We start from the raw sequence: 17,480 nt of genomic DNA, 5'->3' as shown, positions 1-17,480 counted from the left end.
AAAAAGGCCACCTTTACCCTAACACAAGCGTCAATAGTAATTACTGGGATACGGCAAATCTCTTTTCATTTACTGAGATGGTTAGTACTATGAAAAACAGAAATCTGATAGCTTCTTTCTGTCAGCATAAAACGAGAACGTGACCTTGTCCTGAGAAACACCATCTAATAATATTTTTCATAACTTCCATGCAGTGATGATCTAATAAGAATCTAAAAGTAATTAACTGGATCTCTTTTAGCCAACCAAAACCTTATTCAAAGACACATTTTTATCAGGATTCTAAGGGAACCATAAATTGGGGCCTTCTGAAAAACTGGGATCTAATCCAGTCCACGATCTGATCAGGGTTCAGTGGTAATAATAAATTGGGACTATTAAAACTGGGAATCATTCCAACACTTTATTTTGCCCACACCACAGGACCTAGCAAATTCTATGGCAAAAGACAGAGATATTCAGAGAGGAGTAAAACCGGGCTGAATTAATCATTTGTATGCAATCATGCCAAAACATGGGTGTTTTCAACAGTTTAAATAGTGCCAAAGTTTAAGTTCAGTAAATAATTAATTATAGAGAGTCTCTTGGCAAATTAAAGAAATCAACCTTCTGGTTCCTTGAGTAAAATATGCACTGTTTTTAGGAAACAATAATGACAAAATCCTATTAATTCAATTGCTGCTCTATGTATTTAGGAGTGTAATGCTTACGTAGGTTACAACATATAATATAAAATCAAAATATACTTTTCCTTTCTTTCTTAGAGTACAATAAGCATCTTTATTTTTCAGTATGCACAAATGTTGGATAAACCCTAGCCTTATTCTGGTTCTCATTTCAATTTCCAGTAACATAAAAATCTCCCATAATTAAATAAAATGCTGAGAGGTTGGGAATAGATTTTCAACCACTTGTATTCTCAAACTCTAAACGGTTTCTGAATGTTTTTATTTCTCTAAGATGCATTTCGTTTATGTAGGGAACTTGCAGCTGCATAATTAAATCTTGGCTTGCCAAATATCAAAAACACATGTATCGATTTAAACGAAGGGAACAGGCCACAAGCAGCTCGGCTGATAAGGCAAGGGAGAAGTCTCAGCTCTTGGAAGGCTTCCTAAAGGAAAGAAAACTAAGAACCTTGAATTCAGACACTGAAACAGATTAACTTTCCTAAGTCTTAGCTTTACTCTCACTTAGACATTCCATTCAGGCCAGTTGTTGAAAACAAGAGCCATATGTTTCCATACTTCTCTATGCTGAAGCTAAAGAGGTTGCCACTTTCCCCCCTCATCTCCTCATCTATCCTAAGATTCTAATAAGAGCTACAAAAATAACGTCTCACTAACACGGTAAATAAGCTCCCTTGCAAAATAAACTCTGACATGGTGTAAGAGTAATAGAGGATCTTAGAGTGCAACTTCATTCCTTGCTGCCTCCTCCCATTTGTAGTAAGAAGTTTCATTTTGGAAAATTTAATTCAGGATTAGTAATATGGGATTTTTTTATTAACGTATTAATTTATTTATTTTAAATTTTTATTTATTTTTAAATGAAGGATAATTACAATACTGTAATGGTTTCTGCCATAAATCAGCATGGATCCACCATAGGAGTATATATGTCTCCTCCCTTGGGAGCCTCCTCCCACCTCCCACCCCGTCCCACCCCCTTAGGCTGTCACAGAGCCCCAGTGTGAGTTCCCTGAGGGACACAGTAAATTCCCAAGGGTCAGTAATACGGCATTTTAATGGAAGACAGCCTTTAGTCAATGGAGATTTCTTCTCCCAGTACAATAGTCTTAAATAAATGAGGGGAACATCTTTTTCTTTAACTTAAATCTCCACCCGTTTTTGAGAAGGTAGTAATACAAGTACAGCATGCATGTTAGGTACTTTTTAGGTCGGAGAATCTGGTTAATTTCAAACTCTGCAGAAGGTTACAAATTCAAAGTCTTAAGTATCAAACAACAGCAACAAAAGCACATGGTTTACTGACTTGCTAAAATCATCTCTTGCTTTTAGCTCACCATACTTATTTACATAATCTGAATGTTTGGAAAATGCTAATTTAATTTAGCTTGATAAAGAATTCTAGGAGAAATAATCTTTGAATATAATATTGGATTCATCCTTCTAGCAATGGATACAAGCATTTGGAACTAATGTCTTATTATGGCCAGTCTCACTAGAGCATGAACAAAATGATGAGTTTATTTAAAACAGGGCTTCACTGCTATGGATTGTTTGACTTGTGTCAAGAGGGGACACACGATCAGCTCAGGAAATAGAATAGGAGACTAAGAAAATCCTAACATGCAATTAGGAGCAAGAAACTTGGGCTTAAAAATTCACATAGAAATAGTGCACATACTACCATATGCACATAGCCAATTCACAAATGGCCACTCTAGGGAGTTTAAAGTAAATGCTTCTATACTCATATGTTTATATATTTCTCAGACCCTGAGATCTGGGAGAGACCATAGAGATCATCTAAGGACATGGGCAGCATTAATGACACACAAGAGTTTTGATGGCATGCGGCTTGATGTATTTAACTATATTAATTTACATGGTTTTGCATTTATGTAACTTTTTATTTAATTGAATGTATACAGATATAAATAAGACAATGAAGATAATATATCAACGACTGAAGTTTACGAAAGTGATTCCAGTCCAGTCCTTTCCTGATGCACTCATCCTTTCTCAGTGTAATCATCAGCTTATTAGATATTTCCAGTGTCAATACACTTGCCGCTGCATGAGACACTGTAATTTGTCAGGATGTTTTCCCCTCTATTAAGCTGATGGCTACCTCTCTAAAAATAATTCCTCATTAGAATCTTCAAGAAAATAAATGAATAAATGAATAAGTAGAGGGAGAGAATGGAAAGAGAATGGAGGCTATAAAACACATCTAATTCCTCTTTTATGTTAATGTCCTTTAATCATGTGATGTCATCTAAGTCTGAACTTGCAGGCTGTGCATTCCCATATCCTTCCATATTTTTCAAAAGACATGGATTTAATACTGCCATTTTCTGTGTGTGAGAGAGGCTTAAGGTATTCCAGGTGTGATCTGAGCAGTGTAGAACAGAAATTATTGTTTCTCCCTTCACTTTCGTACATGAATTTCTGTAGCCTAGGCTGGATTAAGTTTCTGGCAGGCATATCCCCATATTGACTCTTGCAAAGCTTAACCTCAACTAAAACCATCAGGCAAATTTTTCATATATTTGGTATTAAGTCAAACCTTCTACATCCTGTGTTTATACAGCTCATTTTTGGACCTAAACACAAGACTTTGCATTTATTCCTATTAAGTTCCTTTATATTTGATTTAGTCCATTGTTCCAGATGATTCTGTCATCGGACACATTGTCAACCCCTGCAGCTTTTTGGAATTTGAAATCTGATCAATAGGCACCATCACTGATGCCAATGCTCAGCAAGCCAGAGTTAAAAATAAATTTTTAGGAAAACTTTTTTCTTGCGAGCTTATATTATTGGAACATTCATTAGGAATCTTTGGGTGTAGTTTCTCAAATAGCTAATAATCCTCTAGGCTTAGATGATCTAGTGTATATCTCTCTGTATTAGCCACAGATTGTGAGACAATGCAATACTAATGTCCAGGAGAGTATTGTTACTCTTTGTGGAGTACAAACAGGGGTTTTCAGCCTCCACACCATTGGCAGTTTGAGTCGGATAACTCATCATTTGAGGATGGGAACTGTCTTATGCTTCTAGGATATGTAGCCGTATTCTGGGCTTCTACCCAGGACATGGCAGTAGCAACTCACTCCCCACACCCCCCTCCAAAGCTTTGGTAATCAACAATGTCTCAAGACACAGCCAAACGTTCCTTGGGAAGCAATTTTCCGTCCTTCATACCCCTCCTCCAAAGAACTGAGAATCACTGTTCTAGACTCTTTAATCTAATAACTCAATCCACCAGTTGTAGGTTTTTGACCTTTTGATAGCTACAACTGAGTTTCCCTTGTGGCTCAGACAGTAAAGAGTCTGCCTGCAATGCAGGAGACCCAGGTTCAATCCCTGGGTTGGGAAGATCCCCTGCAGAAGGAAATGGCAACCCACTCCAGTATTCTTGACTGGAAAATCCCATGGATGGAGGAGCCTGGCAGGCTACAGTCCATGGGGTCACAAAGAATAAGACACTACTGAGCGACTTCACTTTCACTCATAGTTCTAGCTGTGAATAAGATATTCATATATATCATCAACACAGTTCTGTATTAGGAGCTAGATACACAGGCAAATTAAAACAAGATATGGAAATAATAAGAAAAATAGTGAGAGGAATGGAGAAGAATGATATAACCCTAAAGTTTAGAGTTAAGGTTAGATTAACCGTTGGGTCAAACAGTTACAAGGAAATTGAACCTTCAAATTATATGATTTAAGAGGTAATCTATGAGGACTTTTGTACCTGGATGCTCACCAAGGTATGAACACTGAAAACCTGGAAACGGTCTATACATTTGAAGATAAAAGAGGATAAATATATGTTGATATGTTGATCTCACAGGATATTAGGCAGTCATCAAAATGACATGATTTCAAAACATTAATGACATTGGGGAATGCTCAACATAATAGGAACTCTGTGAAAAAAGTAAAATACATATGGTATGAATACCAAATATAGTAAAAAGATCATAAAAATATTAACAGTGGTTATGGAATTATGGTAGAATTTTGCCTGATTTTAATAATCTTCTTTACACTTCTTATGTTTCCAAAAGTGTCTTAATAAACTTATTGTCTTTGTAAGCTTTGTGTGCATGGGGGTATGGGTAGGGAAAGTGATTCATATTCCCTCAGGTGAATGAGCACTGCCAAGTGTTCCTCTTTTGTTTGCAAAAAGCATGCAAGTAAGGTAGGATGCCTCAGAGAGGGCATGTAAGAAAAATGGCAATATTTTTAGACCGAGTTATTTAATCCTCTTGAGAAAAAAAAAAATCTGTATATCATTTTTTATAGAATGAGAAGAGCTTAATCTAATGTTCCAGCTAAATCCTGTCCCCCAAACTCAGTGTTTCTCAGACTGCTAAAGAATCGCATTGAGCATAAGTATTAAACCTAGATTCCTCACCTCTAACCCCCAAGATTCTGATTCTGTAAATCTGGTGTGTCAGGAATTCTCATTTTTCCACAAGCTCCCCAAGTGATTCATTCTGATTCAGGTGTTCCATAGGCCAATCTGAGAAACATAGATATCTATAAGAGGTCACGTGTTTTGATTTGGATGAGTATTTTTTTCCCCCTCTATTTTTGATAATTTCTTCCTGCTATACACTAAATAGAATTGGCATAGACCCTCAGTGGTGTGTTAGCAAGCTGGTTCTTTGAGAAAACAAACCCAATTTACCATCATTTGCCAGTTTCTGTGGTGTAAACACTTCCACCAAGAACAATTTCAAGCTACCAATAGTTTAACAAGAAGCTCACATAATTCTTGAAAGCTTAGTAGTCGTCTTTCACAAATTGATACAGGCTGGTTTCAGCAATGTACAGTATGTATTTTACTTAAGTGCTTTAAACTCTTTAAGAAAGGGATATGTTAATGAAAAGCTATTATATCTATGACAGCTAGAATGAAGCAAGTAAGCAGTTGGATGGCTTAAATCCTCTTTACAGAATAAATTTCAAATATATTAGGAAAAACTCCACTTTGTGAACTTGTATACATTGTTTCCTATTTTATTGTATTTTTTTCCTGTGGCCGGGCCATGACAAGAACATTTGCTGAGTTCTTTAAGAGTTGTGAATTGGTTTCCTATGGATGATAGAGAGCCAAGAAATGGGACTCCAGGGTTGAGAGCAATGCCAAATGTTCAGCCTTTACCTTTGCCCTTTATGGTGCTCAGCCCCTGAGCTGTTGAAATGTCCTTGGTCATCAATTCTACAGCACCCAACCATAAAATCAACTTCTACTTCTTCCCCTCATAAATGATTGAGACAATGTTGTCTCTAGGAAACCCGTATCAGATGTGTTTTATGTGTTCATGTGCGGGAAGTGGACTAAGTGGGGGCTAACAGTATAGCTCTTTAAATATTTTGACCAGACATATTTTAAGAAAATTGGACCTGAAACCTATATAACCAGCGGAGGTGAATTTACAGTCCCAATTTTAAGAACAAAGCTCCCTCAGGCACCTGTTTCCTAAAGGCAAACCCAGAAAGGAAATGAACATTTGCTTAAAGACAGCTCACCTTATTTTATGAGTTATCAATTTTCTATCTGGCACAGGATTCCCTAGCTACTAAGAGGAACACCCCTCTTCAACCCCAAGCCAGCACTGAGCTGCAAAAAATGTAAAGTCTGCATTCTAGAAAATAGCTTAGTTTCCTGAAGATGAGGCAAGAATGTGGTGCTTCAGTAAGTGAAATCAGGGGAGCAGCAAAGATCTACGATGGGGACTCACCACACAGATGTCTTTGCCAATAGATGCATTAAAATCTTAGCCTGAATTACATTTTACATTACAGGATTACTGAATCTTGGATTATGATGGAGAATTCATTTTTCTTCTCTTTGGGGCAACTCTGACATGTGAATAGTCAACAACAATGGAAAGCACTTGATTTCCTTTTATCTGCTCCACTGACCCTGAAACTGAGCTTATCAACCTCTCAAAAATGAGAAAGGACTAAATAGCATTTTTTTCTTGCTATTGATAAAGTGAGCCTTCTCAATGGGAATAGACCACAAGATAGGGGTCAAAGGTTAACAGTTGGTACTCTTAGCATGCTCTGCACTAGAAAACACAATGAATAAGAAGTATGATTTTCTTAGTACACAAGCTAGAAAATTAAAATAAGTACAAGTACTGACTTTTTAAAAACTGCAAAAACTATTATTACTAATAGGCAAGGAAAAAGTTGCACAAATCTGAGGTCATGCAGGATCAAGTCAGTATCAAATAGTTATAGAATAATCTCAGTCTTTCTCCAAGCTTCATCTAGTTGTGAAGGCAAAGAATTTTCAGGAGAAATATGAATATTCAATTACATGTTTCAAAGTCAGACATTTATACATCTACTTGGGGTAAGTGCCAGAGCTAACATCAAAGATATGTGAAGGACTTCTTGTCTAAATGGAACATTAAGCTCCTTAAAAAGGAGAATTCAGCCCTTGCAAACTGTCATTTTTTTAGTAAATGAAACCGACCCTTTCACAGATGGGCAACATACTTTGTAACTTGCTGATGGCATAATAAAAGACACTGGCTTTTTAAAAATGAAGGGCATGTACTTTTCAAATTATAGTACCCAAATGGGTTTAACAGAATAAAATTAAGAAGGCATACAACAGCTTGACAAAAATTAAGAACAGACTATGGAAATTTGATAGCTCTAAACATCAATATTCAAATGACCTTAAAAAAAAAAAACCACCTCCTTGTTTAAACCAGGTTTAAACCACAGGGAACATATGCATTTATAGAGTCAAAACTAGGGATAGCACATTTCAGAATTATAAGTACTGATAAAATAAAAACACGAAGTCAATTTCTTCTCAAAATATAATAAAAATTCCCCAGAAAGGCAGATTCCATTTATATCAGGTATCTCTCCTTCTGCATCAGTCAACCTTTATGCATTTTAAAATAAGATTTCTCCAGTTGACTGATACAATAACCAAATTAAACATAGACCATGCACAAAAATGAAACAAGAGGCTTATCATTTCTACTCACCTCTCACGTTCTTCTTTCATTTTTTCCAGTTCCTCTTCTCTCAGGCCACCCTGCTTCGGAGGACCTTTCTGCTCTGCCTTTCCACTCTTATCATCTTTCTTCTTTCCAAATCTAATGAAACATGGAGAAGATGATAGTGATAAGCATGTTCTTTTGCGGTAAGCTGTAGATATTTATGAGATGAACTCATTAAAGTACAATTCTTTAAGCAATAAAAAATCATTTCGCATACAATGGAAGTAAAAATAAGATACTTAGGGCAGAAAAATAATACAGTTACTGAAGTCCCCTCCCACTTCTCTCTTCCTTCTTTCCTTCTTTCTTTCTACTTGGCTATTGATTGTACAGTCTGTACAAAATCATGTGATTAAAGACTAAAAATTTCAAACCACTGATTGAGTGGTGATTAAAGCATTGAAAAGTTGTCATTAATATATAGCTAAAACCTAACCGACCTCTTAAAGAGGCCTCTAGACTGCCAGGTGGCATTGGCATTGAAGATTAAACTCATGAAGTTATACAGTGATGGTGCTGGCAAAGGACTTTACCAACACAGAGTTCAATGTTCTAACCTTACAAATGAAGAACTAAAACCTCAGAGAGGCCTTGTTCCTTAAACAAACCCAAGTTCAAGGCAGGGCTGGGATTAGCATGTGGGTCACCTCCTACACTGCACATGTATCTTCTGGCCACACTCACTCTCCACGTAGCCACATGATTCCCAATTCAGCCCTGAGTCAGCATGCTCTGAGCACTTCTTGGTGCTGGGCAGATGTGTGGTTACTGGCCACAGTGCTAATTTTACTTTCTCCCCCATCTTTAAGGAGATAATTCACATAACACTGTGTGAGTTTAAGGTGTACAATGTATTGATTTGATATACATTAATTAAAAAAGAATTACAGCCAAAATATTAGCTACACCCGATATCCTGTCCCATAGTTAGCATTTCTTTTTTGTTGTGAGAACATTTAAGATCTGCTCGCTCAGCAACTACTTGATACACCACCATCAGCTATAATCACCATGCTGTACATCAGATCCCCAAACTTGCTAATCTCACACCTGGAAGTCTGTACCCTTTGACCAACATTTATTCATTTCCCAAACCCTGATAACCACTATTTTACTTATTTCTCTGAGTTTGTTTTTTTTAGATTCCACATGCAAGTGACATCATATCGCTATGTGTCTTTCTTTCTCTGACTTATTTCACTTAGTATAATGCCCTCAAGATTCATCCAAGTTGTCACAAATGGTAGGATTTCCTTTCTCATGACTAAATAATATTCCATTTTGTGTGTGTATAAATACATACAATCATGTGTGTGTGTGTGTGTGTGTGTGTGTATCAAGCATATCTTCTTTATCCATTCATCTGTTGATGAACACTTAGGTTGTTTCTATATCTTGCCTATCATGAATAATGCTAGGCAACAATAATGCAACAAATTTAGGAGTACAGATATCTCTGAGAGATCCTAATTTCAACTCTTTTGGATATATATCTAAAAGTGAGATTGCTGAATTATATGACAATTCTAGTTTTAATTTCTTGAGGAACCATTCATTGTTTTCAATAGTGGCTGTACTAATTTGTACTCCAAACAAGAATACACTAGAGCTCCCTGCAATTATGGTAAAAGAACTTGGTGTTTCCTCAGCATTTTTTGGAAAATGAAACTGCAAATTTTAAATTTAAAAAAAGCTACAATTAATTATTGGTCTTTTATATTCTTAAAAGACAGGCATTTTTCCTGATAGATACTTTCTTTGGAAGCAGTCTCCCATAACCTTGGTATTAACACAAATGAAAAATGAAAATGACCGGATGCTCTGCTGAGAACCAGGATAAAAGTCATTATATTATGCAGACTTCAGCTAAGGTAAAGACTCTTCTTAAATCTAAGGGAATCCCAGTTGTCCCTTGTTTCTTACTAGATAGCTACACATTTTAACTCTGTGAGTATGCATTTATATCTTTAGCTTACTCATCCTATCTATGTATCCATCCATCCTTCCAGCTGAATAACCTGAGGATACTTCTCAAATTACACATGCTCGGTTGACTGCCCCTCCCCCACTCCCATACCTGTGCCCCAGCCTTTCAACACATTCATAGAGAGTCAGAATCTCCTCACAGGAGGACCTAAATCATAAACTCGTAAGAAACTCATTTCCTTCAGAAGTTCATAGAAGTGGCCTAATATTTGTCTCTTTCTGGATTGTGTTTCGAACCAAAGCAGAGATTGTTGGTCAAGTGGCAGCTCTGAGTATAACACGTGGAAGATGGCACTGCTAACATTCACAGTCATGGTGTTATTCAAGAACAGGCTGCATCCTGCTTTCTGCAGAAGCCTCTCCCAGCCTGGACTTTTCTGTATATTTTTTTGTTATAATTTCAATTAGCAAATTCTCTTTCATGAGTTTCCTGTCTCCCCACTGCCATCTCTCCGTCTTTGCTCCTACTGCAGTGCTTCTGCTACATCCAGTCTAGTCCGAGCGTTTGGGTTGGTTGCCCATCAGTTTTAATTCCATCATTCCTGGCCTTATTTCTTTTACTTTTTCCTCTTTCTTGCATCCTTTTCTTAATCTATTCCTCTTTCTCATGGAAGAAATGACTTGATCCCATTCATAGGAGTAAACAGAGAAGAGAGAAAAACTAGACAAAATGTAAAAACATTAACTTTCAGATCATTCAGATTTGTTAATATATTCAAGATCTCTCTTTAACCTACAAAGCAGGCGATATCTAAATAATGTGCTTCCAATCTCTCTTTAACCTACAAAGCAGGCGATATCTAAATAATGTGCTTCCATGAAAGCATTCTTTGGCTTTTTGGATCCATGAAGAAGAGTCTTAGGGATCAACATTATTACTCTAAATTCCTTTATGTGAGAAGTTAATACTTTAGTACATCACTTAGAAAAACAGGTTTCCCTCAAAATGTCACCAAATAAACTAATATTGAAGCAAAAAAAACATCAAAATTGTGGGGAGTGAGGGTAAAATAATGACTCAGGAAGTTGATGAAGACAAAAATATTGCCAAGATCTCTATAGATTTTAGGCTTGCTTTTCTGCTACATCTCAAATATTTTCTTCTAAATTTGGAGGTTTTAGATTTTCTGAGATGAAAGTAGTGTCATTTTCGAAGGGTAAAATGAACTTATAACCTAGTTGACTTTAATCTTTAGTATCACAACCAATATACTGTTTTCTCCTTCCTGTGGCCGAAGTATTTCACTTGTACTGCAGTTTGAGAACAGCTTATTACACTTCCATTAGAGTGGGATATGTTTGACAAAGAAAAGGTTGAAAAAGTGAAAGTGTCAGTTACTCAATCATGTCCAACTCTGTGACCCCACAGACTATATGGAGCCCACGAGGCTTCTGTGTCCATGTAATTTTCCAAGCAAGAATACTGGAGTGGGTTGCCATTCCCTTCTCCAGCAGATCTTCCCAACCCATGGATGAAACTTGGGTCTCCTGCATTGCAGGCAGATTCTCTACTGTTGTAGCCACCAAGTTAGTTGTAAGTAAATTCTGCCAAGCATTTTCTTCTAAGCAAGAACTGTCAATAATAGTCAACTCAACCAACCCTATAAATATTATAAATATTTTGATTTAAAGTTCATGATCATTTATTAAAGTTTCTAGTAAGAAGAGCTGAAAGAGCTGTGAAATTTATTTAATTAGATAGAACAGTTACCAATTATCTTATTTTGTAAAGTTTGGGTAGGTTCAAGAACAGAATTATAAGACAATAATCTTCAAAAGGGCTCCCACATTGTTAAGATGAGGAAATTGAGGCTCAGAGAAGTTAATTGCCTTTTATTTATTAACACAGTGAATTCTTCTTTCCAGTATAGCAGTCAGACAACTTAATTATCAGTGATGGCAGTGGTGGTGGTGGGAGTCGGGACAAAAGCATCAATTTAGTGAATTTTACAGGCCCTTGTTCTCCTTTCATGCAGCCTCTTTTGGGGGTCATTTCATATCCATTCTTACTTTCACTGACATAGAGAGAGGAGTTGGGGAGATTCAAATACATTGATTCATCTCTCCATTAGCTGTTTTTGTGAGAAAAGTCATGCAGACCTTAAATGGTTGAAATTACTGCTTTGCATTCTAAGGTTTCAAATATCCACCGCATTCCAGGCCTCCATTATCTATTACCTAGGAAATTTGAGAGTTGGCCATTCTGGGCTAGGTTCCTTAAGGAAATTGCTTATAGGTCAACCTTGCTTTATATAAAAGATATTTTCCTGAAGAATTCTGTGCAAACATATGGTTTTAATCAATGAAATCGTACTTTCTATGTACCTGGGAAGCCTGTTTAAAGAATTTTATGATGGATCTTTTCGTAAAGTGGAAAAATCACCTTTCAACATATTCTTTATGTAAATTTAGATTTTCATGAATTATAAGTTTGCTTCAAACACCTGTTCCTGTTTATTTTTACAGAGAGGTTATATGAATCAGCTTCATGGAAGACTAGCTTGCTTGCTTTCTTCTTCTTTCATTCATGCATTTGTTTTAAAAAATATTTCTTAGGCATCTCTTCTGTGTCAGACATTGTCATAAGCACTGGATGTAGGTTGATATTGTATTGAGATACAAAACCAGACACTGCCCTCATAAAATTTACATTCTGATAGAGGAGACAGTCACCAAACAAGTATGACTATATAGGTTGTGAAAAGTGCTATGCAGGGAGTTAGGATAGAGAGTAGCAGGAAAGTGACTGGTTGGGGAGGTCTTTAATGAAGAAATGACATTAAAACCATAGCAATAAGGGGGAGAGATTTCAGACAAGCAGAGATAGGAGCTAAGCCTGTGGATGAAGGAAGAGGACATGAGGAGCATGATGCCTGGTGCATTCTGAGCAGTGAAAGAAGGCCAGTCTCCAAAGCAAGGAGAACAGAGAGGATCTTTGTATAAGATTCGGATGGAAAGAAGGGCAAGATCCTTGGAGTGCAGGTCTGAGAGATGCTGAGAGTTTATTACAAGAATGACAGTGGGTAATTTTTTAGTGGTTCAAAGAACAGAGACGCTAGTAAGGAAACTGGTTGATTTAAAGAATTGGTAGAATAGCAACAAAGGAGTAACCAAGTCATTTTAAGGAGATGTGCTACAAAGCTGTGCACATTTAAAAAAATAATCCTGGTTGCTCAAGTAACTGTACCACATAAAAGCAGGAAAGCTGCCTGGGGATGGCTATCGGAGTGTGGGTGAAAGACGATGGTGGCTTGGGTGACTGGGGGCTGCTGAGAAGAGAAGACAGCGATTTGAAGATGACGGGCCAATGCAGAGACAATCAGAAGTTCACGTCTAAGTACAGTTATTTAGTGCCTTTGGGAAACCCAGATGGAAAAGCTGAGGGCAAGGACAGAGCCACGGGCACTTTAACATTCAAGCATTGGATGGTATACAAAGCAGACAGAACAAGCACAGTGAGAGAGATATCTTTCCAGATAAAGAAAGTTAGGAAGATGCGGTGTAAGACATCTGAGAGAAGAGGGCTGGGAGGAGGAGGACATGGTCGACAGATGGGAATACTGTTGAGAAGTCCAGGGAGCTGACGACTTGAAAAGGTCCATTAGATCTGGCAATCTGAAGGCAGTCATCACCCTGGCAAGGTTCAAGGGTGTGATGTGAGCAGAAACCAGGTGGGAGTGATCTTAAGAGTGAATGGCAGGTAAGTACAAAAGTGTGTGTCTCTGCGTGTACAACCATTTCAGGAGGTTTGGCTGGTAGGGTGGTTTCTGGAAGTGGGGTGAAATGTCGAAGATGGAGGTTTTCAATTGGGCTCATCTCCAAAGACTTTTGTTGGCTGATAAGAAGAAACGCCAGAGTATTTATAGATGAGAGAAGAGAATATGGTCATTTTTCTTTTTAGCATGACAAAATACACATAACATAAAACCTATCAGTTGAATAACTTTAAAAGTAACTGGTCAGTAGCATTAAGTACATCCACAATGTTGTGCAACCATAAACCACTATCTATCTCCAGAACATTTTCATCATCCCAAACTGAAATTTTGTACCTCAACAGTTAACTCCCCATTTCTCCCTCCCCTAGCCCTTAGTAACCACTATTCTACTTTCTGCCTCTATGAATTTGTTCTTGTTACTTTATATAAATGTAATCAAACAATACTTCTCCCTTGGTCTCTGGCTTATTTCACTTAACAGTATGTCTTCAAGGTTCATCAATTTTGTAAAATGTATCAGAATTTCCTTCTTTTTTAAAAGGCTGAAAAATATTCCATTGTATGTAGTGTACTGTATTTGTTTATCCATTATCTGTCAATGGACATTGGCGTTGTCTTCACCACCTTCCTCTCCTGATTAATGTTGCTATGGATCTTGGTATAGGAGAACAAAGTTCTTGATAAGGGCAAGAAACTCAGAAAAAGTAGCAGCTAGGAGATAAAACTTCATAGAACTGATAAAAGGGAAGTGGAGGTGTTCCCAGGTGATTTATCAGTTAATGTGATACAATACATATAAGAAAAATGAATCCTATCCATAAAATGAGATTTCTTGGTATAAATTAATAAATCAAAGGAAACAGAATATCCAAGGTGGAAAAGAACCTCAGGGAGGGTTGCAGAAAAATACTGAAACAGACCTCACCTGTATTCCTATTTTGCTTTTGTAGGGAAGGGGTTTCCCTGGTGGCTCAGTAGTAAAGAACCAGCCTGCAATGCAGGAGACCTGGGTGCGATCCCTGGGTTGGGAAGATCCCCTGGAGGAGGGCATGGCAACCCACTTCAGTATTCTTCCCTGGAGAATCCCATGGACTGAGGAACCTGGCGGGCTACAGTCCATGCGGTCACAGAGACTGAACATGACTGAAGCAACTGAGTATGCAAGCATGTGCTCTGTAGGGAAGTCCTAAATGACTGCCTGGGGAAGTAGATTTCATAATGCTTCATTCAGTCGCTCAGTCAGACATTCACTGTGCAGCCATTACCTATAATACGGGTTAGGCACACGGCATTCAACCATGAGTTGTTCGGTAGATCTCTAACTCCTCCATCCAACTAATTAAATAAGGTTCCAGCATCCTACTGGTTCCCATACCAGAAAGATTTTAATATACTTCTTAGTATTGGTTCCCTAATTTCTCAGCAAATATTTTCTTGTTTTTATTTCTTTCCTTGAGCTTTCCAGATAAAGATGACTTTCAAATTCTTCCCAGATTCCCATGCACCCTAATAATCCAAATTCCCAAATGTATAGCTCTACTCTGACTTTTTCTACCTCTAGCCTCCCATTCATTCACTTTTTCATTCTGCTAAGTAGTATGGGTCTACAATTTTCTTCCTTGATCCCACTGGGCAGTTTATGTAGGTATTAGCGACCACTCTTCCTTCTCTTGGCATAGACTGTATGAAAACGATCCTGAGCAATGGCTTAGGAGAACTAAAAAGTCAGGCATGGGAAAAGTTCAGACACTCTTATTCCAAATTAGTGGTGAGCTATGAATCCACGGAGAGGTGAAAGTTTGAAACTGAATGTATTTCTCCTACAGTTAAGAAATACCTTTGGATATCACTGATACATTTGGAAAAGGCTATAAGACCCAGTCATCAATAATAGTAAAAATCTGTGGAATGGAGTCAGATATGAAAATGCACAAACCTCACAGTCGTAGTATTTTCTGGGCTCAGATAATGGTTCATTCTCCCTGTAACTAGTTTACTTTTAAATTACACATGATATTGCCTTATCATGGTGTGAATTATATAGCTTGAAAGAGCTCAAGCAAAATATAAGAGCAGAAAAGTTCATAGACCTTTGACTATGTCTCTATAGTTTATTCTGAAATTCACACATAAAAGCTTTCTATTGTCTGATATATTCCAAATTGGGTTCTGAACTAGCATATGCATATGCTTACGAAATTAACTTACATGGACTGCAATCTCATATGATTTTTGTGCACTTCAACTATTGCTTCTAAAATGTATGTCACAAATGTCTTTACTTATTTACCTTAGATCATTCCCATCGTACCTAAGAATTAGTGAATTTGATAAAAATACAATGAAAATTGACCAAATAGAGAGCTTTCTCCCTCTTTCGGGGGGTACCTAAGGGCATTGCCTACTTTTATGTTAATGTTGATAGAAGAAAGTACAGATATGTGTTTACTATAAACCAGTCTTAGTGAAGAAAGAAAAAGATATTCTCATTTAATTTTTAGTGTTCCACAATATGTATTATTGCCATGGTTAATGCCTGTGATTTTTCAGGAGGGAGGTGGAATGTTCTAAAACTCCCTATGCTTTCCCCAACAGAGGGCTGTACTTTAAACTCTGTAGGTCCACCCCGTAGTTTACAAAAGGAGCTAGGGACTTGCTTTATAGGAGGTGTTCACAAGCAGAAACTGAGAGGTTTGATGCTTCAGTAACTGAAGGAAAACTCAGGCTAAAAAATTTTTCGTTAACACTGAATCAAGGACTCAAAACTCTAAAAAAAAAAAAAAAATAAGATTTCCAAGTAAAATTTTAATATTGTTTAGGCATTTACTTTGGGTGTATTTACATATTTTCAAGATGAAGACAAGCTATATGAAAACAACAAACAGGTGTAACTCCACTGATATCTTTGTCTACTACTTTCTTTGAAATCAACTTTTCCATCCCTCATCCCCTTAAACAGCTACTTTCCTCATTCCCAGGATGTGATTCCTAAATTGGTGGTCATGACGATCCTTCATTCCAAAGTGAGGAATCTTCAGACCTCAGATGTGTTGATGTTTGTTTTTAGGATTGAAAAGCAGGGAGGTCCTGGAATATTCTAGGATTTCTGCCTAAGTGGGTGAAACATCTGGTAGAGTCTTCAGCAGTTCTCTGGCTCAAGTCAGCAGCTGGGAATCTTTGAACTTTCGGTAAGTTGCTTTCTCAAACTGAGGAGCTAAGGAAACACAATGGGTTTGGAAATTCCAACTACATTCAGAATAATTCTAGAGGGTCCAGAGAGCAAAGCAAAATGCATATCACCAATAACCTGTCTTCCTAGAAATAAACACATTCCCTCTTCCAGAGGGACAAAGGCCTCTGGAAGACAAGACTTGTGAGAACCAGTGAAGGAGTTGGTGAGCCACTGGACAGTTAACTTTTGCAGAACCTTTTTGTAGCAACTGAAAATTTAACTCTGAGATTATTAAAGCAGTGCTTGGTTAGCAAAAAAAGGAAAAAAAATATGAAAAAGAGGTCAGAAATTAAAATTAAATGAAAATACGCGTGAATGAGTGAGGAAGAAAGATAAAGATACTAATAAGGTATGATTTTCAGATCCACATGGGGACTATAAAAAGCTTATTAACTGTCATGACCACACTGGGTTTTAAGTTATTCCATTCCTCTGCTTTCCAGAAGACAAAACACTCTTCAGGAGCACACTGAACTTTGATTAATTGCTTTCATACACGCTCACGGGCTTTAAGACATTGCAGGCAAGAGCCTTAGTGATTCAGACTTAAATGCTTCTGATTTCTGGGAACTATATTTAACAGGAGCATTAAAGAAATAGATCTTTTTGCATTTTTATGTTTTCTTAATAGTTAGAAAGGCTTTTCTTTTATTAAATGTTTACTTATTTCAAAGCAGAAGAATATGTGGCTTCTTCCTTTTTATTTTTATTACTTTTAAGTGGATCTTTAAATGTCTCTGAAGGCTGCTTGAGTGCAACTGATGGTCTGCATAAAACCCTAATATGGATCCAAAGAGACCAC

The 17,480-nt window shown here is 37.2% G+C and overlaps 1 protein-coding gene across 2 annotated transcripts in view; it reads right to left on the bottom strand.

Annotated features, from left to right (window-relative positions):
• PARD3B (par-3 family cell polarity regulator beta) overlaps positions 1-17,480 on the bottom strand; it is a 1,140,410-nt gene that overhangs the window by 207,383 nt on the left and 915,547 nt on the right. For both annotated transcript variants that reach the window (XM_070458512.1, XM_070458513.1), the window contains one exon: positions 7,727-7,837. In XM_070458512.1, coding sequence (XP_070314613.1) covers positions 7,727-7,837 — 111 coding nt within the window. The remainder of the gene's footprint in view (positions 1-7,726; positions 7,838-17,480) is intronic.

Source organism: Odocoileus virginianus, chromosome 30, assembly GCF_023699985.2.
Source record: "Odocoileus virginianus isolate 20LAN1187 ecotype Illinois chromosome 30, Ovbor_1.2, whole genome shotgun sequence".
NCBI classification, from domain to species: Eukaryota; Metazoa; Chordata; class Mammalia; order Artiodactyla; family Cervidae; genus Odocoileus; species Odocoileus virginianus.
The sequence above is the reverse complement of the archived record's forward strand: the minus strand, read 5'-3'. Positions and strand labels throughout refer to the sequence as shown.